Source organism: Thalia democratica, chromosome 7, assembly GCF_965202585.1.
Source record: "Thalia democratica chromosome 7, ktThaDemo2.hap1.1, whole genome shotgun sequence".
In the NCBI taxonomy this organism is placed as follows: Eukaryota; Metazoa; Chordata; class Thaliacea; order Salpida; family Salpidae; genus Thalia; species Thalia democratica.
The window spans coordinates 38,944,495-38,968,381 of record NC_139171.1 but is presented as its reverse complement, the minus strand read 5'-3'; the positions used below and the strand labels follow the sequence as shown (position 1 = coordinate 38,968,381).

Genomic DNA, 23,887 nt, shown 5'->3' with positions numbered 1-23,887 from the left:
TAATATTTTTATTCTTATTTTTCAAATTAGGCTATTTATTATAATAAAATATTTTACTAATATCGTAACACTTGAGGCTAATAAGTTGAATCAGTTTTATTTCATAGTTTATTCGTTGAAGAAGCCCTTGGTACTCGATATACTGAGAACAGGACAATTGACTTTGCAACATCTTGGGAAGAATCGGGTCCATCCACGCCAATGTTCTTTGTACTTTCTCCTGGTGTGGATCCTTTAAAAGATGTTGAAGCTCACGGTAAAAAGCTTGGGTTCACCTTTGACAAGAAGTAAGTTAATTTTATACTGCACTAATGTGTATAACCTCTTATATAATGTAAATTTCAAACATCAGGAACTTTCACAATGTATCACTTGGTCAAGGTCAAGAAGTAGTGGCCGAACAGGCGATGGATATTGCAGCTCGCAGAGGGCATTGGGTTATATTACAAGTTAGGAGATACATTCTATTGGTTTCATTAAAATAGAGTTTTAAAACTAGATAAATAATGACTTATAAGTTTTGTGTTTCTGTAGAACGTACACTTGGTTTCAAAATGGTTGCAAGCGCTAGAAAAGAAAGTGGAGCAAATTTCTACAAATCGTCGTACTCACCAGAATTACCGACTTTACATATCTGCTGAGCCTGCAATGTCGCGAGAATATCACATTTTACCACAGAGCATCCTGCAAGCTTCTATTAAAATTACCAACGAGCCGCCAACCGGAATGCTTGCCAACTTACATAAAGCGCTTGATAACTTTAATCAAGTAAATAGAGATTTTATACAGAGTTTCATTAATATATTATATTGAGATTAATTAGTTCTAAAATATTATTGTGGTACGTCTCCAAAGTTATATTACTTTTTGAATTCTAGTAATCGAATCATAATTTTGCTGTTGCGAGTCATAAATATTGTTAGGGTTTAAAAGTACATAGTAGATTCAGGGAAGTATCTGTTTTTTTTAATCTAAATTTATTTTTATTTATCAAATAAACATAACTTGTTTAAAAAAAAACAGTTATAAGAAAAGATTTTAATCTAAAATAGGACACGTTGGAGATGTGCACAAGAGAAGTAGAGTTCAGATCACTTCTACAGTCGTTGTGCTACTTTCACGCAGTCATGCTTCAACGAAAGAAGTTCGGTCCGCAAGGATGGAATAGGGTGTACCCGTTTAATGTCGGGGACTTGACTGTGTGCAAGGATGTACTCTTTAACTACCTTGAAAACAGCTCGAAGGTATGTTTTTGCATTATAGTATAACTTGCACTTTGTACTTATATTTTTATGTTGAAAAATGTATAACAGTTAAATTTATTTCAGAGTCAAAGTATAACTTTTGAGTTACTATATAGTTTTATAAAAGACTACAGAACGTTACTAAAACCATATTTTAACCCCTTGATTTTAATTACTTCTCAAAGGTCTAATTACGAAGACATTAGTTACGTTTTTAAAATCTATCACTATATAATGATCAATATCTGTTTAAAGAAATATAATTCTAATAGATAAGCTTGGTTTATAAGTTAGATTAAAATTTGTATATCTTATTAATAAATACTAAAGCAAAACTAACATGCTAGCAAAATAATTGTTGTATGAAATGTAATTACGTAAAATAGAAAGTTTCGTATAACATTATGTGTTTTACTGTGGTATTTAAGTTACAATATTTCTAAATAGAATGAAAGGTACAATATGTTAGTTCCAAAATGACTAACCGGTTAAGCTGTACCTATTTATTTAAATTTTTGACTTTATAATAATATGTTAAATATACAGACTGAAAATCTTTTCTAACATTTATAAAAATGAAATCCGTAAACTAGATTTTTATACACCTTGTATTCTAATATAAACTTTATTCACTTATTTGTCGTATAATTGTTTTTTCTTTATTAGTTATAATATTTATAAAAAAAAATTATATTTTTTTTATCAGTGTTTACAGTTTCAATTAGTTTTGTTTATAACTAGTAACTGCTATAAAAGATACTAAAATTTTTTTAAGTATGCATCTTAAAACTGAACTAGCCTATAAACTTATAGTTATTTTATAGTTTTATAATAAAATCTTAGTACAGTTTTCAAAATTTTTAATTCTTGTCTTATTTAAAGAACTTACTTTAAAATGTTTCAGCTGTAACTTTTTACAAAAACTTAGTGTGATTTTCTTAATAGTATAAAGTTTTCTTAATCATTGTTGGAATTAAATATTTGTTTTACAGAAAAACTACTAACTTGTTTTAATTAATAATACATACTGCTTTTTTTTAACGTTTTCAATGAAATATTTTCTTTTCTGTTACTCACAACTCTTTTAGGTATGATTTTTTTAGATTCCTTGGGACGATTTAAGATACTTGTTTTGTGAAATAATGTACGGAGGACACATAACAGACGATTGGGACAGAAGGTTGTGTAAATCGTACATGCAGGTTTACATGCATCCCGACCAAATTGACAGCGAACTGCTTCTTGCTCCTGGATATCCCGTGCCCCCTAATCTCGATTACAAAGTCAGATTTTATAAACAACTTATATTTTATAACATATTAAATTTCGTGTATTTTACTTGACTTTTGACGTTGATATCAACAAATTACAGTTGTTTAGAACGTAAAGTTTGTTTTTAAGTAACTTAATTTTACATGTATTTAAGTAATTGTTTATCAAAGCCTTATAAAAAATGATGGTAAATTGTTCCATATGTATTTTTTAAACCAACTAATGTTCTCAACAAACTGTACATTGCCTATTTATGATACAAAATTTTAGGGATATCACAAGTACATAGATGAAATGTTACCACCAGAAAGTCCAGTGCTTTACGGACTTCACGCAAATGCGGAAATAGGAGTGCTGACAACCATGGCTGATTATTTGTTCAATACCATCCTAGAACTTGAACCTAAAAACTCATCAGGTGGCGGCGGTGAAGGTGTCACGAGAGAAGAAAAAGTTCGTTTTTCTTAATTAAATAAAAACTAGTTTTTGTTATTAAGGAAATTTGCTTATTCTACTCATTAATTCAGATCAGATCTTTCATTGATGAAACTTTAGAAAAACTACCGGACTCGTTTAACATCGCAGAAATGTTAGCAAATGTGCAAGATAGAAATCCGTACGTTGTTGTAGTGTTCCAAGAATGCGAGAGAATGAACTTGTTAACCAACGAAATGAAAAGAAGTCTGAGGGAACTTAGTTTAGGACTTAAGGTATTTTGAACTCAAGTGTAATTTTAAACACAATTAGTTCCAAATATAAGTATTTCATATATTCTAGGGAGAGTTAACAATGACTCAAGCTATGGAAGATCTGGATGATGCAATTTTCTTCGACAAAGTTCCTGAAGGGTGGACAAAACTGGCTTATCCATCCACTGCTGGAATGTCAATATGGCTTGCTGATCTACTTAACAGAATCAGAGTGAGTCAATTATTTTGTATACAAATATGTTTTATTTATTTTTGGTTTTGCTTGAAAATTAATAAACTATTAAGTTAACATTCGACCGTAATAAAATGTTATAATTAAATGACTAATTTTAGGAACTAGAAGCTTGGACTATGGAATTTACATTACCAATTAGCGTTTGGTTGGGAGGTTTGTTCAATCCTCAGTCATTCTTAACTGCTATCATGCAATCTATGGCAAGGAAAAACGATTGGCCGCTTGACAAGATGTGTTTAAATTGTGACCCTACTAAAAAAATGAACAGGGAAGATATGAATGTTCCTCCTAGAGAAGGTTCTTACATACATGGACTATTTATTGAAGGTTAATAACTTTTATATGATGGATAAGTTTTTTATTATTTCCTGTACAATGATTTCTAAAAAAAAAAGTAAGTATATAATTTTCATTGCAAGTAGAAACGTTATTTGCTAATCTTATATTACCTGTTTTTGTTTTCGTATCTAATTTCGTAAATATTTTGATAAACTTACAAAGCTTCCAAATAATTACAACTAAAACCAATTGAAAAGACTAAGAGTAGTTTATTTTTCAAATATACTCCATCTTGTTATCTGATCTTATTTTGTAGATTTTAAACTTAGCTACCCAACTTGTTACTTTTTACAGCTTAAAAAATCTAAAAAGTTTTTGAAATATTAAGAATAAAGATTAGTGAATTAAACAGGTTCCATGAGAGAAGTGCAAACATAAAATCGAAACATTATTAGTTCAATTTGTTCGTAAATGATAATTAATTAAATAACACGCTGTTCTTTTTATAACTTATAGAAAAAGCACTTTTTGTAATCTGGAAAAAAGTGTGGGAGTTTTGGTTTTTTTTTAAACCCAACACGAAAATTTTCAATAATATTAATTCAAATCTTTTACCAAAAAAACATAGATAAATGTTTTGCTAAGTTTTAAATTTCTAAGAAAATTGAAAATTGTGGTTTATACGATTTTAACGAAAACTTTTTACTAGTGATCTACCGAATCCAAGATTCGGACTCGGCCGAGTCTTAATTTCAAAATGAGATTCGGATCCGGCCGAATCCTAAATTTCAAAATAAGACTCGGACTCGACCGAATCCTAATTTAAAAATAAGATTCGGATTCGGCCAAATCCGAAATTTTGGATCCGGTAGACCATTTTAAACTTTTTGAATTTTACTCTTTTGTTTGTCAAAAGTTATACTAAACTATATCAAAATATTATATAAAAAAAAACGAAATCTAAAACTTGTTAATGATTTAACGCTTGAGTTGATAAAACAGTGCTTTTTCACACTTATAAAAGCCTTTTCAACTTTGATTTAGAGTTTTGCACACAGTATAAAAACTATTATATATTTTTTGTTATAAAATTAAGTACATAGTTAAGGCGTTTAATCTCAGGTTTTTAGATAACCACTCTTACTTATTCATTATATTATTTTTTTAGGTTTGTTCGTGAACCTATTTCGGTTCAAATAATGTTTTGGCTTTTATCTTACGAGAGTATAAAAAATAAATATACTTCTAGGTAACTTAATTCATTTCGTTTAAGTAAGATTTTCCTCAGTTCAGTGAAATCTTATCTGTATAGCTCAGGCCTTATCACGATTTTCTTAAACATCTCTATTAAATTTATCTTGAAAACTTATGATATATATTTTATGGAGTTTTTAGTAGGGAGGTCTAGTTTACAAAGACCATATAATTATTTAAAGTATCTTTTGTTTGGTTAATATGGTTTTCAGTCTTCATTTAGATGTTATTGATTATTTATTTAATTGTGTCATAAATGACTTGTGACAAGGAATGTAAGACTTATATATCTTATTTTACTTTTTTCCTAATTTATAAAAAAATATCATGTTATTGTGTCTTTTTTGGAAAGCCTGTTAGTTAAAATAAAAAATCTCAGTTATAATAAGGTTGTTTTTTTTTTGAGATTTTACATATAAAGGTCAATAACTTATACAAAGAAAAAAATTCCAACTTAAATATGTAACATTAAAGCAGATGCTTGCATACTTTTAGCTATATACTTTTACGTTAATTTTTTTTTATATACTTAACTGATAATTTTAAGTTATAACATATATGTTATAACTTCAAACATTTTAGTATTTTATTTTCAAAACAATGTTCTAAATAAAATCTTTTAATATTAAAGTCTTTATTAATTTTTGATAGATTTTCATTTTATTTATTGTTCTATTTTTTGGAGTGAACGTTTGTTATGAAAACGAAATCTTAAAATATTTGAAGTTAGATCATTCTCTTTAGCAACAAGTGGAGACCTTTAATTGTTGTTTATCTTTAAATCATATATTTTTTAACCACGCATAGGTTGATTAAAAATTTTGAGTGCAAATATTGTGTTTGGCATTGCCGGGAAATGGAGGGTGAGCACACTGGCTAAAACGTTTGTAATTACATTCAAGATATGCTTAGTAATTGAATATTACCTTGGATCGTGTTCATATTTTTTCGCGAGAAAATGCAAGAAACATTAAAAAAGCATAACCAAAACAAAAAGCCTTGCATTTTGTTCAAGATGTGGATAAAAGGTAGAACTCAACATATCTTATGCTAGAGAGATTGAAAAGCTAAAATCAGGTGTCCAGTACTATGTGGTTAATTATAAAAACGATCAAGATTCGATTATTACAGCTTTAGAATGGCAACTGGTTAATCACACTTAACTACTGCTCGAATTTTTTTTTGTAATAAAGGAGTGTAGTAAAAGCAATACATTGCTCTCAAGCGTGATCCTGCATGCAAGATCACTGACGAAGTTTGTTAACACTAATGAAAATTTCAAAAAACTATCAAAAGTTTGTAAAACTTTGGCCAAAAATATAGCAGAAGATTACGAAAGAAGGTTCTATACTAGGGGTGGGCAACGTTTTTAATCGGGCTGGATCCGAAAAATGTTTGTCTTTGGCAGGCCGGAGCATTTGAACTAGTGATTTACCAGTTTCAGTATCTGGATAATACCTTTTTAAATCCGGATCCGGCCGGATCATAACTTAAATAAAATTTTTGGATTTTGCCAGAACCTAATTTTATAGATACGGTTGATCACTTTTCTGAATCATTTTCTGATTGTAATTCACTAAAAATTTTCAAACGTGACACCTTAAGATGTAGATTGAGACATGTCAGATGCTTATGTAATGTCTACAAGTAGAATTGACATGGTACTTGACAAAGTTTGGTATGTGAAATATTCCAACTAAGTTAGAACAACACAAAATGTTTTTCATCAGTAGACATTAATTTGAAAAACCATTTAAACATGTTATTATGTTAAAATCTTAATTTTGTTTTATAAAAAGATGATAGAAAGTTTTATAAAATTTTGTAATATCGAATTTTTCGGGCCGGACACTTTTATCGCGGACACGTCATTTTCATCTGCGGGCCGGATTCCATTGTAATTCAAAAAACGGTCGGATGCCGGTCATTTTACCTCCGCGGGCCGTACATTGCCATTCTATACTAATAACAACAACTTAAACATGAATGACTACTAGTTACAACAGCTGTTGATCCACGATATCGACTTTCGTTTTCCTCAAAAATACATCCGGATTCTGCCAAATCCTAATTTGAAAATAATATTCAGATCCAGAGGAATCCAAAACTTTTGGATTCGGTAGATCACTACTTTTTACTATACCTTACAATATCTGAAAAATTCAGTAAAATTTTTAAGTGCTACAAAAAATGACTTTAAGTTTATGCGATTTTTATTTTATTTTAGAACTCATGTTAGTTTTAGTAAAAATAAAACACTATGGCTTTAATCTACTTTGAATAGGTTAAAAAAAAAGAATAATGTAAATAATAAATAAAATTCTAGTAAAGATAAATTAAACATAAAAAGAAACATCTTTTATTTAATCTTTGCGAACTTTATGTACTTTTAACCATATACAAAAAACGTTGTAAATATATTGGTTTTACAATAACTTTTCATAAAAAAATAAAATGCTGCTACAAATACTTAAATTACTTTAATCAATTGTTGTAACATGATTAGTTTTTGTTTTCTTAATTTTTTTATTTTATCATTAAATATTATCGATGAATTACAAAAACTATGTTTTATATATATAAAGTAACCATATATGAACCATAAACAAGTTTAAAGCTATTTTATTTAAAGATAATACATAAAAATTAGATGTTTCAGTATTATTTTTTTAAATTTGATTTTTTTATATCAAGACATTATTTAACACACATTATTAAAATGTAACAAATAATCAATTTTAACTTTTAATAGGTGCACGATGGGATACATTAACTGGAAGTATCCAGGAATCGCGCGCTAAAGAAATGCTACCGGCTATGCCACTTTTGTATATCAGGGCCATAACCGTGGACCGGCAAGACACCAAAAACATTTATGAATGTCCCGTGTACAAAACAAGGGACCGCGGTCCTAACTATGTGTGGACGTTTAACTTGAAATCAAAAGAAAAGCCGGTCAAATGGGTGCTCGGTGGAGTTGCACTGCTGTTGTCTTCGTCTTAATGCAATTTATAATTGCCTGCCAAGCTGCCCATCACATCCACTTTTGGTTTCTGCAATACCCTGAAAAATCAAACTGCCTTATAGCATACTGTTATTTTTATTTAAAAAAGTGCCTAAATAAATTTTCATTGCTTCACAATAAAAAAAAAACTGTGTTTTTTAATGAAGATAACGTAATCAAATGTAATAACTATAAGCTAACATTTTCCGTGGTATATTTTACACAGTGTTAATTTATAAACTAGAAACCCTATAAATAATTTATTTCCTTTATTTTATAAATAAACATATTTAACTTTACTATCAAACGCATAAAAAAATCAATTGTTATTTTGGGGGGTAAAATAATAAGATTTGTTCAATTTTTACATACACGAATTTGTAAAATAATTACAACCTCAGCTTATTATAAATTTTGAATAAAGTTTCATTATATGAACTACTATCTGTTTAATGTTTTCCAACGCATAAGTAATAGCTACAATTATATGAAGCATACTATAATTTAAAAACAATTTAATACATTTTAACAAAAGATTTATATACTTACACATGTTTTGTTTTTGATAAATAGCAGTTCTTCATTACGTTAATAGAACAAAAAAACTCTTAAAAGAGTAAATAATGCTTAGCTGGGAAAAATATTTTTTTAATTCTCACTAAAAACCAAAAGCAATTTTAAAACATAGTATTTTTTGAATATATTCTTATTAAGTTAAGTGCATCAATTTTATAATTACTTATTCTATTTTACACTAGTTTTAAACTCATAATAAACAATACAGGTTAAAGTAAAATGTGGTATATTCAGTAAAATGTTTCACGATATTATTCCGACAAAATCAAATCAAATTATGGAATTATAAAAAGTTCGCTTTGAGATTGCATGTATTTTTTCTAAAAATACATATCAAATTAATTATTCATAAAGCTAAATATCCAGCTAAACAACAATAAGTGAAACTCACGAATAAAATCGGAGACTGGATCGCTTTCATCTTCGCTTTTAATTGATTTGATTGAAGCTGTTATGCTGTCATTTTGCAAGATTGGTAAAAATGCTTTTCCAAACTCTTCTGTGTATGGAGGTTCTATAATGTCCAGAACCTGTTTGATATGAGCTTTTGTAAATTTTATATATACGCAAACCTTAAAAATATACTAGAAAAATTAAATTAATTACTTTTACTATTTACATTTTTTGTACTCTTGAAAAGGAATTTAAAATTTCATCCATAACCTTACTTAAATTTTGTTAGAAATTACCATATTATTAAAAATGTGCGCAAATTAATCGTTTTGTCTTAAAAGTTAATAAGTCTTACATAATTTCATAAATATTTTATGAGTAAAAAGAAATTTAAGTATAAATTAAATGAAAATTAGTAACTGAAAATTATTATATTTACAACTTAACTTTTTTGATAAAAGTACCTAACCTCAACTACAAAATAACGTATTAAAGAAGCGTCTGTAGACTCCATGCAATCACGAATGTAAGTAACCACTGGAATCACACACCCGTATGTCATCAGATGCACCTGTTAAACAAGAGTTTCAGCATTCACGTGCCGACTTTGAAGTTTCAAAAAAGTTAAACTAACCATTCTATCAAGCACGGTCTTTTTCATTTCCATCTGTACAAGTGTGTCAAGCTGGGTGAATGTTTGGTCAAACAGATTTATAAGGATCTTTAAAGCATCTCCATGTAGCAACGTATGGCATGCAATTACCTAAAAAGTTACAAGTTAGATTTCTCTATGTATAGTGTACAAAAAGAAGTGAATAAAATAATTTATTTGGTTTTCAGTATTTGTATAACATTAAAAACAATTAGACTACTTTAAAAGCTACGCTAATAAAATGATATTACCCTAATAAAAAATATAAGAAACTTATTTCATAAAATAACACTTTTAATCAATATATAGATAATATGATATTGTTTGTTTAAATTAAAATATTTAAAAAACTATACTAAAACTTATCTATAGCAAAAGTTTTACATGTTCTATTTAAATCCACAAACAAACTATACTCAATTATTTATTAAGCAGATTTTTTTTTTTCAAACTTATTAAACAACCGAAACATCTTTTTATAATAAAAGTTAAATAACCTCATCAAGAAGCATTAAGTGAAGATTTTCCATTTGTCTTTCAAAATATGAAAGGTCAGAAACTGTAAATTCTACCCACTTCAACACACCCATTCCAACTACTGGGTATCTGATGTATATGTTTTTTTATGATGACCAAAATTTTATTTTGAAATTATCTTTACTAGGTTTGTACTTTAACATTTTAAACAATTATTGTAAAACAACACGTTAATTTTCATTGTTTAGATTCAGTATTTAAAAAACAAGATGATATGTGAAATTAAACTATATTTTTTTTCTGGAATCTAGACAATATTATTTCGGCTCAAATGACGAGCTAAAAAATTAGCGTGAATATATTACAAAAACAAATAACTTTGTTTTTTGCGTATGATAAGATATGTAGATACAAATACTTTTGTTTACGTAGGAAATGTCATAGGCTTTCTGTTGAAACTTTGTAAATAAATCAAGTCGACTATCATTGTTAAAATATTAACTAAAGTCTTAAACGCTTTAGTATAGTAAAACACAGCTATTAAATACCAGAAGTTAAAAATAAGCAATGATGTCCCGAATAGTTTTTTTATGAATAACATTTTTGGCTTTAAACTAATGAATCATTAAAATAAAATTGTGATTAAAATCCATATAAGGTACTAAGTGGCAAATGTTAAAAATTTAACGAACATCTTAGATACTAAATAGCCGGTATAGAGGGAATTGATAATATAAAACAAAACATTTAGTTTAAGAGAACTTTATTAATAATAAAATTATTTAAATAAAATTAATATTAAATCTTTTTAAAATGTATATTTTAATTTAAAGATGACAGTTCAAAATTTTAAAAGCAAATTTTACATTTAAAAAATACTTGTTTAGTTATTTAAAGCCATAAAGAAAACGCTACCTATTTTAACTGCATAGAAACGCTTAAAAAATAACGACAACGGCTTGAAAATTGTCATGAATCTTTAATAACAGACGGGCGCTTTTATAACGTTAAGTGCAATTCTTTTCATATTTTCAGCCTAAACTTCAAGAAAATTTTACAACTCTTCAAAGTAGTTTTGTTGTTTTGTTTATTTCAACTTAATAAAAAATCAAAACGTACTGTATATACGTGTAAATGTCCTTAATTTCTGCCAATAGTTCAGTTTCCTTTACACCAGCAGCTATTTGTTGAACATGTTCAATAGCTTCTATAGTCGATTGCAGTTCATCTGTGTTGATTTCAACTCTTTCACCCTGTAAAACATTTTGGTGACTTCATAAAACTGTTACTTAATCTAATACAAATAACTTATAATACGTATAAGAATCTATCAAAAATCTTTATTGGTCAAACATTTTTCAGTAACAGTAAGTTTATCGAGGAACAATTAGTCAAACTTACAGTGTCGTCATAATGTTCAATGACGCTTGCAGCGTATGCTAGTACGAAGACGTATTTGTGAACAAAATCGTTGTTAATCTTTGTTCCACCTTTCGAAGTGAACAAGGCTTCAATGAACATGTCCAAAAACATAGGCAGCTGTTAAAAACAAAATGAAATAATATTTTCCAACCTTTGAAAACTATTTCAGAAGCTCAAAAAAAGTCACAAACATTTATAAATAATAAATGTATTAAAAATAGTAATTGCTATTACTTACACTAAATAAATATTTTATATGGATTCGATGTTATAAACAAAGTTCACTTTTTTTTTTTTCAATTAATAGTCTGCTAGCTTAAGTAATAAGTTTATTGTAAAAGATCAATATTCAACAAGAAAAAATAAACATGCAGAACTAAAATATTTAAGGCAAAGTAATTAAATGAGTATGTATAATAACACTTATAATTCAGGTGGTAATTTAAAATATTTTTTTGCAATATATGGCTATGCATTTAAAGAGTAATATAAAAGAATTGAAGCAATATAAGAAAAAAAAAAGTCAATAAGTTGTTTTGCATTTGGGTAGTTTTTGTGTAATTAATATCAAATTATTCATCTTATATCAAAGTTTCCCAAACTCATTTTTATAATCGCTAACTTGAAAGAAATTCAAAAAAATAATCGCTCCCTTGTTGGTAGTTAATAACCCATTAACTTTTTTACCTCCTTACTAGTCATGGCTACCGATAGCCAAAGTCGCCCCCAAAGAAGTGATATCGACACTTTGGCAACCCTGTTATATAGAAATGCAACTGAGTCACAGCACAAAGGTGAATAGCTATGAGTTCCTAAAAATATTTTATTAGAAAACAATAACAATAAAACAAACATGTAGCAGTTGTACAGGGGGTGGGTCATCATTGGAGTATATTTGGTGCAAGACAGTAACGTCGCCAGGATTTAACTGCCCGCGATGCAGCATTGACATTATCGATTGCTTTGCTCGTGGGTAATTGTTACATTGTGACGTCAGACTTAGCACTATATGCGTAACGTCATTTTCTCTGTATAAATGTATCGTAACTAAAATGCTTCAAAAAAATAAGACTGCCATTTAAATGTTGTAAACAAAAATGTATATAATTCATGACAGTTCTAAGTTTAGTTTAAAAATAGGTTTTAGTCAATAACTTTTAATTTAATCAACTTATTTCGTTTTATTTTAATGATTCTAGAACAGAAAAAGACTAGAAATATTTTTATTTTTTTGTTCAACTATTTTAGTCTGAAGATACTTTTATTTTTTTTTTTACAAACTAGTCAGACAGTAAAAGTAAACGATCATTTCATAAATAAAACTATACATTTCATACAAAATACAATAAACATACATTCCAACAATAATATTTTTTTCCTATATTTCATGTAAAAAACTTAATAAAAAATAGAGTTGTTTCTACTTAAAATAAACATTACTTTAATAAATTTTATGTTTAAGTTATAAAATAAAAGCATTTAATGTCTATAGTTTTAAAACAATAAACAAAATTCACACAAAACAAAGAAACTATTGAATTAAATATAACTCGTTTTTCTAACATACTTTATGTCAAACTTTTTAAAACTAATTAGTTTAAAACATTTTATTATATGTTTTGATTTTAAAAATCAAACAAAGAGATCTCAACTACTAAAGGAGAATTAATGAATTTATTCTTTCATTTGAATCTATTTGAATAAGATTTTTTATTTAAGCACTGACGAGGTCTTTGACCAAAACTTAGTTTGTAAAATAAAGTCTTGAAAGAATAAATTAATGAGAATACTTTATGTGATATTTTTTTACAGAAATTTATTTTTTTTAATACATTTTTTTATAGGCGTTGGTCGATATATCTTTAAAATAGTTTTGTTTTCACTCTAATGCATACAATTGAGAGATTAACATAATCTCTTTTAAAACAGTTTTAGTTGTACATTTGTCTAACTTAATGCACTTTTGAATGAAAACCACTAGACAGAAGCTAATTTGTTACTCGGTTAGTATTGATTTCAGAACTATTAACAGTTAAATAGGGTTTTCTAATGGGAAAAATATAGTTGTACAAAAAAATTAAACAACCTAAAAAATTTATAATACAACTTGTTTTTTACACCAAAAAGGAATTTAAGGAACTTATACTTCAAAAATTTAAATAAATCTGCTAGTTTGGTAATATTTCAAATTAGTAAAGAAATTGTTATATTTTACTAAATTACATACTTGTTATTGGCATATTTATGTATTTCTTGTGAAATCCTGCGAAGTTTTGACCAGGCGTATTGATTTTTATTGGAAAGGATCGACATAACTACTTGTGAGTATAAATATGTGTGTTCAGCATGGCATACCATCCTCTGTAAATTTCAAAATATTAGAAAATTAATATAAAAAATAATAATCGAATCTAAAAAAAAACAACTCAACAACAAATTTTCTAAAAAACTAGTTTTTGTTTTATTCTTGTTTACAACTGAATTTGAATCAAGTTTTATTTTTTACAAAAATTTCAAAAATGATGTTTTAAATCCTAAAAAAACAAAAAAATTAAAAGTGTAATAAACTTTCTTAAACTTATATAAAAACAAATTGAGATCCACATTCAAGATAAATTACACCATACATAACATTGCTGACAGCAAAAACACAGTCGCATCAATCAAATTTTCAACGAACACAACAAACTGACAGCAAGTTCTGGTAAGCTCTTGATGAGCTCTTCTTCATCATTAGTCTGCAGTACATTTTCCAATCCAGTTCTCAACACTTTGCTGAACACTTCCAGCTGGGCACACGCGGTCAGGACATTTGTGATTTCTGCTTGGTGTCCTGCGTCTGAGATGAGCTGTTTGAAAAAAAATCTTGTTGTAAAAACTACTAAGTAAATATAACTATGTCATTAAATTCTTTTTTTCAGAAATATAATTTTTTTAAATTCAACTACGGTATATTAAATGTATGAAAGAAGTTTTGTATTCGTAAAACTAATTATAAACAGTTTTTTGATTTAGAAAATTATTTTTGAAGTTAAATTTTTCAAAAAAAGTTCTTAATTTATAATTTGTTTATTTTAAGCTTTCTCTTTGTACATGGTTGCCACTGATCAAGCTGAGAAAAATTTCCTGATTTTTCCTGACTTTTTACTAAAATTTTCATGACTTTTTTAAATCAGACTCTTGTTCTAAAATACATATTCTAACACTTGAAACTATATAAAGCTTTCAATCTAATTTTAATACAGGGTTAAAACAACAGTTTTTTGCTGAATTCCATCATCAAACTTCCAGTACATCACTTAAACTATCTGTGTATGATTGATGTTTGTAATAAACAGCTCTATCAGCAAAATACTTGTATTATTACCTTATAAACAAAGCTTGTCTGAAAAAAGACACAATTTTTTAGCATTTCCTAGCATAAATGTATCTAGATAAACAAACGACATATAAAGAACTTTTACAACTAAAACCTTGAATAAATAACGAACTTTCACAACTAAAATCTTAAAACAATAACAAATTTTTACAGTTGAAACCTTAAAACAATAAAGAACACAATTTTTTTAGAAGTTCCTAGCATAAATGTATCTAGATAAACAAAACGACGTATAAGGAACTTTTACTATTAAAACCTTAAATCAATAAGGAACTTTCACAACTCAAACCTTAATTCAATAACGAACTTTTACAGTTAAAACATTAAAACAATAAAGAACTTAATCAAACACTGTTTTTTTAAATGATGTACTAAAGTTTATTTTCTCCGTTTTTTTATTAGCACTTCAATCTCTTCATCTATATAAATTAAATGGTTTCCTTCATCTGAACTGCATTCCGCTTCATTTTATTTTCAGTTAAAATCATTTGCCTCATTTTATTTAAATAGCTCTCATCTGCTGCCCCTAAACTTTTTGAAGAGAATCTTTTCTCTAAATCAAGCCACAACTTGTGGGCTTCATTTCTTTTCTTTTGGCACTCATTTATTTTTACTTTCATTTTTAAAATATTTCCTCTTATCATTTAGTATGTAATTTGTAACAAATAAATATACTCTTATTTACTTTAAAAACTTAAGTTACTCTACAAAAAATACAAATAATAAGTAAACTTAATCTTGGCATATACCTCTCTTATAACTTATTTTATAAATTTAAACAACTCTGAAAAAATTATAAAGAGGTAAAGTATACACATTAACTTGTTACATAAAATACTAAACTAACTGCTTAGTTATAAAGAACTCAATTATTACTTAAACAAAAAACACTTTGATTCTAAAATTATTCTAGATAAACTTTTGTGTATATATCACAGTTTCACTATGGAAGTGTCCTTGCTACAGATCATCAATACTAAAAAGCTTACAAAATCTGCTTGTTCAAGTAGGGTACTTGTTCAGTATGTTAATAGAAACATTTTGCAGTTCTGTAAAGGATATTTTACTAATTCATACCAGATGAAGGCATTGGAATTACAATTAAATATTTTTGTAAATTTATAGAAATAATTTGCAATTTTTTTTTTGAATTTAAAGGACTTTAAATTAATTTTTACCATTTGAAGGGTTTGGAAAACAAGAAATTTTGTAAATTTAAACTGACAAATCTGACTTTTTTTAAAATGTTATCAAATTTCCTGACTTTTCCTGACTTTTTTTCAAAACCCCCCATTTTTTCCTGACTTTTCCTGATTTTTGTCATTTTTTAAAATTTTTCCTGACTTTTCCTGACCAAGCGGCAACCCTGTTTGTATTGCTCCAATAAAATGAGAAATAACTATGAAGCTTTTACTTAAACCAACTATAACAACAAATTTTAATTCAGTAATTTAATTATAAAAAAATTAAAGTAAAAGTTTATAAAAATGGTATTTAAAAACATAAGCTTTTTTAATAAGTAGATTTGGCATAGTAATTGTAGTATTTAATTTAACTATTTTTATGATGTTTTTTTTGTATAAAACTTTAAGTTATAATAAAGTTACACATATTACACTGGCTACTTTTACCTTAATAGTGTATTTCACCATCAGACACTCAGGGTACTCTTCAGCTAATTTGTAAAATAATTGCCTCCATTTTTTATGGCCGATTAAATCAAGTAGCCACGAAGGGTGCTGAAACGAACAAAACTTTTTGTGGTTCTTTTTTTTTTAAAGTTAAACTTTTTACACACAAAATACAATTCAATAAGATCTTTTATAGATCTAATTGAATAAATTATTTCATATAAAAACTTTCAGCTTACGTTAAGTTATTTAGACCTTATACACGTTTCAAGTACAAACATAAATAAAACGGTTTTTATTAAAACTCTAAAATAGTTAAATTATTTATAAGAACTACCTGCCCGGCACGTTGAAATATATTATCAGCTCTTTCTGGATCAAAATGCTTAACAAGCAATTCTTTCAAATGATTTTGTACAATTTCTTTTACCTCATTTGGTTGCATACCTAAAAGAAGAATATGTTTTAGGCTGAGTAAAATTAATAAACCAAACATACACAAAGTAAATATACACATCAATTTTAAGAAATCAGTTTTTAAAGATATGTACGTCAAAGTAATTTTAGTTGTAAGTACTTTAAACAGATTATATTGTAGTTGTTTCTAAATCTAAAACTCTGCATTTTAATACTTTCTGATAATTTTTCTGTATATTATCAGTTAGGTATACTATACAGTAGCTGATATGATATAGGTTTAGGTTAATACAAAAAAAAACATACTAAAGATTTTTAAACATAATATCATTCTATTAGATGACATTAACAAATACTACCAAAGTAGTTTCAAAAAAACTTGCAGGGTATATTGCAACTATAAACACTTCATATCAACATTGTAGTCTATTTTGAAAAACTTTTATCTAAACTCGTGAAAGTAAAACTGTGATGAGGTCAAAAACGTTTATAAAATGATGAAGTTATGATATACTTAATTTACAAATAAAAATAAGTTCATCTAAAACATTTTAAAACATACTTTGTTTTTCAAATCTAAATTTTAAAGGCTAGGTAAGGTATAAGTATAAACGACAAACATCTACCTATAAAAACTAAGAGGTACAGTTTTAGACATGTAACATTTTTAAAAAGTAAATAATGAATAACTTCTAATTAACCTAACATAATTAGCCATTCAGCAAGTAAATTGACGGTCTGAGCCACTGCTTCATAGTTGGTGGATAACAGACTGACTGTCTCTTTCGGAGTTCCACCGCATTGGAAAAATCTACAATAAATAAACTTACAATTTTTGTGTAAATTTAAAAAACAATTAATAAGTTATGTTTAAAATTCTTTGAAAAATTTTTTTACTACTTAAATATAAAATATTAAAAAAATTGAAATTATCGATTTTAACCAAATGATGTTATTGTAACTTTTATGGCACAAGTAATAAACAGCTGCAGTTTTTTAGGAAAATTATAAAACTTTTTTAAAAGATACCTAGACTATAAGGTACAAGTTTTAAAATTACAAAAATTTATTAACTTAAAAGTATTGTTTAATTACAATATTAATAATTATTTTTAGTTGAATATGATGATCTTTTAAAAAAATTGTATTGCAGTGCATATGAAGCATGTAAAACGTCTTTTTCAAATGACTTTATTAAAGTAGTTAGAATTATACTTAAATCTATCTCTATTGTAAGTTTAAAAATAAGCAAATTATTTTAAATATGAAAGTTTGCAGTTAAACCGCCTCCCCCTTATATGGCCTTAATATATTATGAAAAAGTTTTAGAAACGGCTTTTCAGACTACAAACTGAAAATTAACTGAATTATAATTAATACTCACTCACCTCTTCAAAACATTAAACACGTTTGGCTCCATAATAAAGTCAATTTCTGCTAATTTTTCTTTACATTCGTCTTTTGACAGCGGTTTCTATTTTAGAAATTTATTAATGAGGTAAATAACAAAAGTAAGTAACAAAATAAAATACATTTTAGTTTTGTTTTTATAAAAAACATTTATTTCCACAGATGATTTCTAATTTTGTAATATAAAGACTTGGTATGCAAAGAAAAAATGCTTATATATGATCACATACTGTAAAAGAAAAGTGTAAAAGTAAGTGATACTCTTATAACTTTTATATTTTGAAAAAAATCAACTCACAACGTCTTCATGTTCCATCTTCGACATTTAAGTTTGTTTTCTATTAAAAAATTTATATCTACATGCAAAAAAACAGTTCACAGTAATATAAGAAAAAAAAAACTACACAAATTTTTTGAAGTTTAAATTATTATTAAAAACAATTTTCAAGTACTTCAGCAGGTAAATCAGTATACAAAACATATATGCTATTTAGGCAGAAAGTTACACATACGTTTAAATTGTACTTTTAAATGTTCTTTTTGTAATATTAGTTTAAAAATACTTAAATAGATCATAAGTGTAAGATATTCATATAGAAAACTGTAAATCAAGCTTTTAAAAAACACAAATTAAGATTTTAGTTGTTGCTTTTCAACTGTAAAAAAAGTTTTAAAGTACTTCACGTTGAAATACATTTTTGACGCTATTTAAACTTACTATTAAGTTTATACTGCATCATATTCAATTTCAAAAAGGGTAACAATAAACCTAATTATTCAACTATGAAACAAAAATTAAAACAACTTAACAGTTATAAAAGTAAATATGAGATTACCCAGGGAAAATCAAAAGCTAATATAAACAGTTTACAAACAATCAACAAAAACATCGGCGAAAGTCTGTAGAGCAGAATCCTCGTATGCCAAGAAACAAGCTTAAGTTTACAAAAGGATTGATCATACCAATTCGATCATCAGACCACAAGCTTCGGTAGACTGAGACCGGTTTCGTCCTCATTAGGACTCATCAGTCAGTCACAACCGAAAAACTTGCAGTCTTCAATCTACAAACGATTTATCATGCTTTCGCATGAAGCAACCGCTTGCTGGCATTGGTCAGTGACGTCGGTCTCAGTCTACCGAATCTTGTGGTCTGATGATCGAATTGGTATGATCAGCCCTTTAGTTTACAAATAATGTATACTTTTGTAATTTTGATAAATATCAAGAGTTGTAAAACTTAATCTACAATTTAAGCAAAAAAACTGCTAAAAAAACTTTTCGTTATTGATAAAATTGGATATTTCCCTACTTTTTCGAAGTACTTACTAGAAAATTCGACTTACATAATACATCAGTAAAATTTGTAGCTTAAGTTATACAGATTTATTTTAGAAAAATCATTTAAAAAATTCAAGTGTCAATCTAATTAGATTTTACAATAATATGTATTACTATGTTCATTTATATCTCAACTTTGATTTCCAAAAAATAGATAAAATTATTGAAGAAAAAAAATATAATCTCTTAGTTAACTAGCACAATATATAAAACACAATTTAAAACTTCATGTATAAAAACAATAGCAACAATGGATCAAGAGTAAGTACTAAAACATGTTAGTAAGATTTTATTAATAAAACTTCAGGTTTAAACAACTAGTTATTTATATTTTAAAATCAAAGAATACAAATTGTTATTAAACAGAAAAAAACTTAAAATAGATAATAACTATACATTCAATTTAGAAAGCTCTATCTATAAAAACTAAATATAGCATCATAAATATATTAAAAAACTTTATAACTAATTATGTACCATATAAAATTAAACGATATCAAATGTGTTTTAAAATTAAATTATATAAAAAAGCTTAGTTTTAACTTATTTAGAAATCTTAAATTACTACAAATAAAACTATGAGGAAGTTTATAAATAGAAACATTTATATAAAAGGTTATTAAGCAAAACTATATGTTCTAAAACAAGAAGACTTTTGTTAGTACCAGTTCCATTCAAAAACAAAAGAAAAAGCAGCTTATTAAAAAAGTGTTTCTACAAAATTAATAAATAATATATTAGCTGTATTTTAAAAACATGAAAACAAAAAAAAATATTTATTTAACTTTTTTTTTTTACATCAGTGTATAAAAATTTATTGATAAAGTTTAACAGAAAGTAATTATTTAAAAAAAAATTGCACAAAAAATAACAAATTTACATCATGGCTTAAAAAGTAAATACTTTTTGTTCTGTTAAAAGAAACACATGGCAAGAAAACAATATGTAGTCTGTGTGGACTATACACTAAATACTAAATGGAGTTATTTAAAATTATTCCTGCAAATATTTTTTAGAAAATAAAATTAAAGAAACTTCGTGTAAACTGTGAAACATAATTTATGATAGTCAAAGTAAATCTATTCTTTACTTTCATGATTAGTGTACTACACAAAATAAATTGTACCAAAACAAACTAATTTCAACTACAACTTTAGTTGATTGTCACCGGTAGTTGGGCAAATAACTTTCAATATATAGTTTGTAATCAAAGTTGGAACTTCATCACTATCATTTCTTATTGCTTTAAAAATTTTAATAAGAACTTGCAAATCATCGATTGTAGGTGGTGCACTGTTGTTATATGGAACTTTGGCAGTAAGATGGTGTCCAGCTTTTGGTATGGAGTTCATGGTAGTGCTTCTTTTAAGCCCATTCCGTTTATAGTTGTTTTCTTTACAAAACTTTTCTTGAGCACACTGAACATCAAGTACAGTTGATATGAACTCCTTTTTTGTTTCAATTTCATATTTCAATTCATCTCTTGTTCCTAGACCTTTCAATAACTGATTTGAAAGAACTGAGACATTGTCATTCAAATGATTAAAATGTTTGTTAAGTTCAGCAAGTGACATTGAATTCAAACAAAGATTTGACTTTAAGTCAACACATAAGTCCTCTTCATTCTGAATGTTTTCAGATGAGTAGTCTGCAATAGAGTCCAAACTACCTTCCCCACTATCAACCTGATCAAAAATTATACCTGTAGTTTCTTGAGTTTCAATGTCTACTGCAGCATCAGCTTCATTTGCATCTAACATCATTTGCTCAATCTCTTCAATAACCTCATCTGCTGTTTGGATACCATTGGCTGTGTAAGGTGAATATTGTAAACTTTCAGTGTAAACATTGTACTCAACCATGTGATGAAAGTCTAACTGATTTTTCAATTCATTTTCATCAATATTCTCTGATTCTTCTTCAACAGTTGTGTTTTTTATATTCAAAGCTGGTAGATGTAGTCTATGAACAACTGAATTTTTCCAATCAAGTGGCTGCACAAGACCATAATTATCAGTTAATTGCTTCCATACCAAGTTATTTTTAAGCTCATTTAAATTAAAAGGCTTTGGCATCCCATAGTCAATATTCTTTGAAACTTCAGTAGTATTAGCATCATCAAGCCTAAAGCAATTGGCCAACTTTTCCTCAAAAGTATGTACTAAATCTTCTACACTTTTGTAACTAACCAAGCTTGGTTCAGAAAATTCAATACTGTCATCAAATTGCATATCTTTATTATTTCCATTGGAATCAAAACAAACATCTTTTTCGCTGGATTTGAAATCAGTAAAGCTTTCCCAGTCATCTTCAGTTTGAGCAATAGGAGCAGACATTTTAATTTGAGCTTATTGGTGTCAAAACATATATTAATCATAAATACTCTGTAAAAATTTTAAAAGTTAGAACACATCAAAAACCAAGTTAAGGTTCAAAAGAAATTTAAATTCAATCACTTCCAAAGTCCTAAATAATATCACTTTATATTTTTATCCAGCTCCAGCTTAATAAATACAAAAACTAACACTGATACACAGCTTATTTTGGATCCCTCATTTTTTACATAAAATCATTGATTTAAAAAAGAAAGACAATTATCGCAGTTACAACTCTTTTAATAAAAACAGCCTAGCCTGAGTGACCAAAAACTAGCATGGGTTACATCAAACTAGCCTGAGTCAGCCTAAGTTTATAAGAGAATTAAATAAGATGTATGTTTCAAAAACTGATATATAATGTTGTTAATCAAGCCTTAATACCTAAAATTACTAAAACATTTACATAAGGATCTTTGTGTAGAAAAGCTTGCTATGTTCTTGTTTCACTTGTTAATAAAAAAATACATGTTTTTAAATTTAAGATTCTTTCATTAAATAATGATTCACTCGGATTTATGAGATTCTCACTTACATCTAAATTTTGAAACTTGAAACAAAAATATATAAAGACTTTAATAGCTTAGCTTAAGCATACAAACTGTATTTGTCAGAAAAAAAAAATTTTTGAATTACTTATTAAATATAAAACTAAAAGTAGATTAGCTTAACCTTTTATTATATAAAATACAGTACACTATCAGTTATTAACTTAAATTGTTATTAGTAATTTAATATGAGAAATTGGTTATTTATATTACTATTTACAGTGGAAACTTCATAAGGCAAAAAGCCAGCCTAAGTGATCAAAAACTAGCTTGAATTAAGAGTTATTACTCTTTCAGAGTTTCAAGAAAACTTTGAAAATTTTTCCAGGTTTTTAAATTTTTAAGGTTTTAGAAAGTCAAAAAAAATTTTGTATAAAATTAAAAAACTATGTTATATAGGATAAGAATCTTAAAAAGTTACTGTAATGCTATTTCAAGGTCGCAACTCTTTAGAGTCAAAAACAACCCTAAGTGACCAAAAACTGTCCTTGGGTTTTTTATATGCTTAAAAATAGTTTTTTGCCTTTAGTGCAAACTAATGATATTTTTAAGAGTAGTGACAAGCTATCCGTAAAGCTAAAAAATTTTATTAAGCATTTTTAAATCATAAAAATCAAGTTTTTGAACAAAATTAATTATATGAAATGACAAAAAATTGTAACTGGATCAACTAAATTTTATTCAACTTCTAGAAAAAAAATGTCTTGAGGTTTAAATTTTTTTTTTAAACTACTAGGGTTATCACTTTTTGAGTCAAAAAACTGTGCTAAGTGACCTTAAACTGTTCTGAGTCATCCTGAGTTTTTTCAAAAAAAAAAAAAATTATAATCTAGTTTTTCATCAAAATTGGTTATGAAATACTGAAACTAAATGAAATAAATTTCATTTAAAATATTTTTTTTAAGTTTGTCCTGAGATTATTAGAAAAACTTAAAAACTATTCTGAGTCAGCCTGAGTTTTTTTAATAAATTCAAAATATCCTAAGTTATCCTGAGCTGTTCTGAGTCATTATAAGATTTTCAAAAACTTAAAAATAACCTGAATTATCCTGAGTGTGTGGCAACCTTGAACTATCCTGAAATTCTTATATGTAAAAAAAATATGCTAAGTCAGCTTAAGTTTTAAAAAATCATAGTAGTCCTAAGTTATTACACTGAGTTATCCTGAGTCATCCAAAGATTTAAAAAAATTCAAAATATCCCGAGTTATTGAGAGTGTGTGGTTACTCTGTTTTTTTAATGCATTTAAAAATAAAAATAGAAAAATA

At 26.9% G+C, this 23,887-nt stretch overlaps 3 protein-coding genes across 3 annotated transcripts in view; 1 reads left to right on the top strand and 2 right to left on the bottom strand.

Moving 5' to 3' along the window:
• LOC145841354 (dynein beta chain, ciliary-like) overlaps window positions 1-7,997 on the top strand; it is a 44,042-nt gene extending 36,045 nt beyond the window's left edge. Inside the window, exons 77-86 of the mRNA XM_082948716.1 lie at window positions 108-287; window positions 353-449; window positions 535-768; window positions 1,053-1,244; window positions 2,348-2,527; window positions 2,787-2,969; window positions 3,044-3,226; window positions 3,294-3,437; window positions 3,560-3,788; window positions 7,747-7,997. Coding sequence (XP_082804842.1) covers window positions 108-287; window positions 353-449; window positions 535-768; window positions 1,053-1,244; window positions 2,348-2,527; window positions 2,787-2,969; window positions 3,044-3,226; window positions 3,294-3,437; window positions 3,560-3,788; window positions 7,747-7,997 — 1,873 coding nt within the window. The remainder of the gene's footprint in view (window positions 1-107; window positions 288-352; window positions 450-534; window positions 769-1,052; window positions 1,245-2,347; window positions 2,528-2,786; window positions 2,970-3,043; window positions 3,227-3,293; window positions 3,438-3,559; window positions 3,789-7,746) is intronic.
• On the bottom strand, window positions 7,560-18,713 carry LOC145840647 (negative elongation factor D-like). The gene is made up of 15 exons (XM_082947967.1): window positions 18,654-18,713; window positions 18,334-18,419; window positions 17,647-17,756; window positions 16,866-16,975; window positions 16,529-16,636; window positions 14,212-14,367; window positions 13,746-13,879; window positions 12,372-12,546; window positions 11,498-11,635; window positions 11,216-11,349; window positions 10,117-10,225; window positions 9,602-9,730; window positions 9,437-9,538; window positions 8,966-9,104; window positions 7,560-8,057 (listed from the first exon to the last, which is right to left on the bottom strand). The coding sequence occupies exons 1-15, from the start codon at window positions 18,678-18,680 to the stop codon at window positions 8,029-8,031; spliced, it is 1,686 nt and encodes a 561-aa protein (XP_082804093.1). The 5' UTR covers window positions 18,681-18,713; the 3' UTR covers window positions 7,560-8,028.
• Window positions 18,714-20,444: 1,731 nt separating this feature from the next.
• Window positions 20,445-22,070, bottom strand: LOC145840466 (fasciculation and elongation protein zeta-2-like). The gene has a single exon (XM_082947735.1). It carries the CDS (start codon window positions 22,030-22,032, stop codon window positions 20,842-20,844), a length of 1,191 nt encoding a protein of 396 aa, XP_082803861.1. The 5' UTR covers window positions 22,033-22,070; the 3' UTR covers window positions 20,445-20,841.
• Window positions 22,071-23,887: the final 1,817 nt, after the last annotated feature.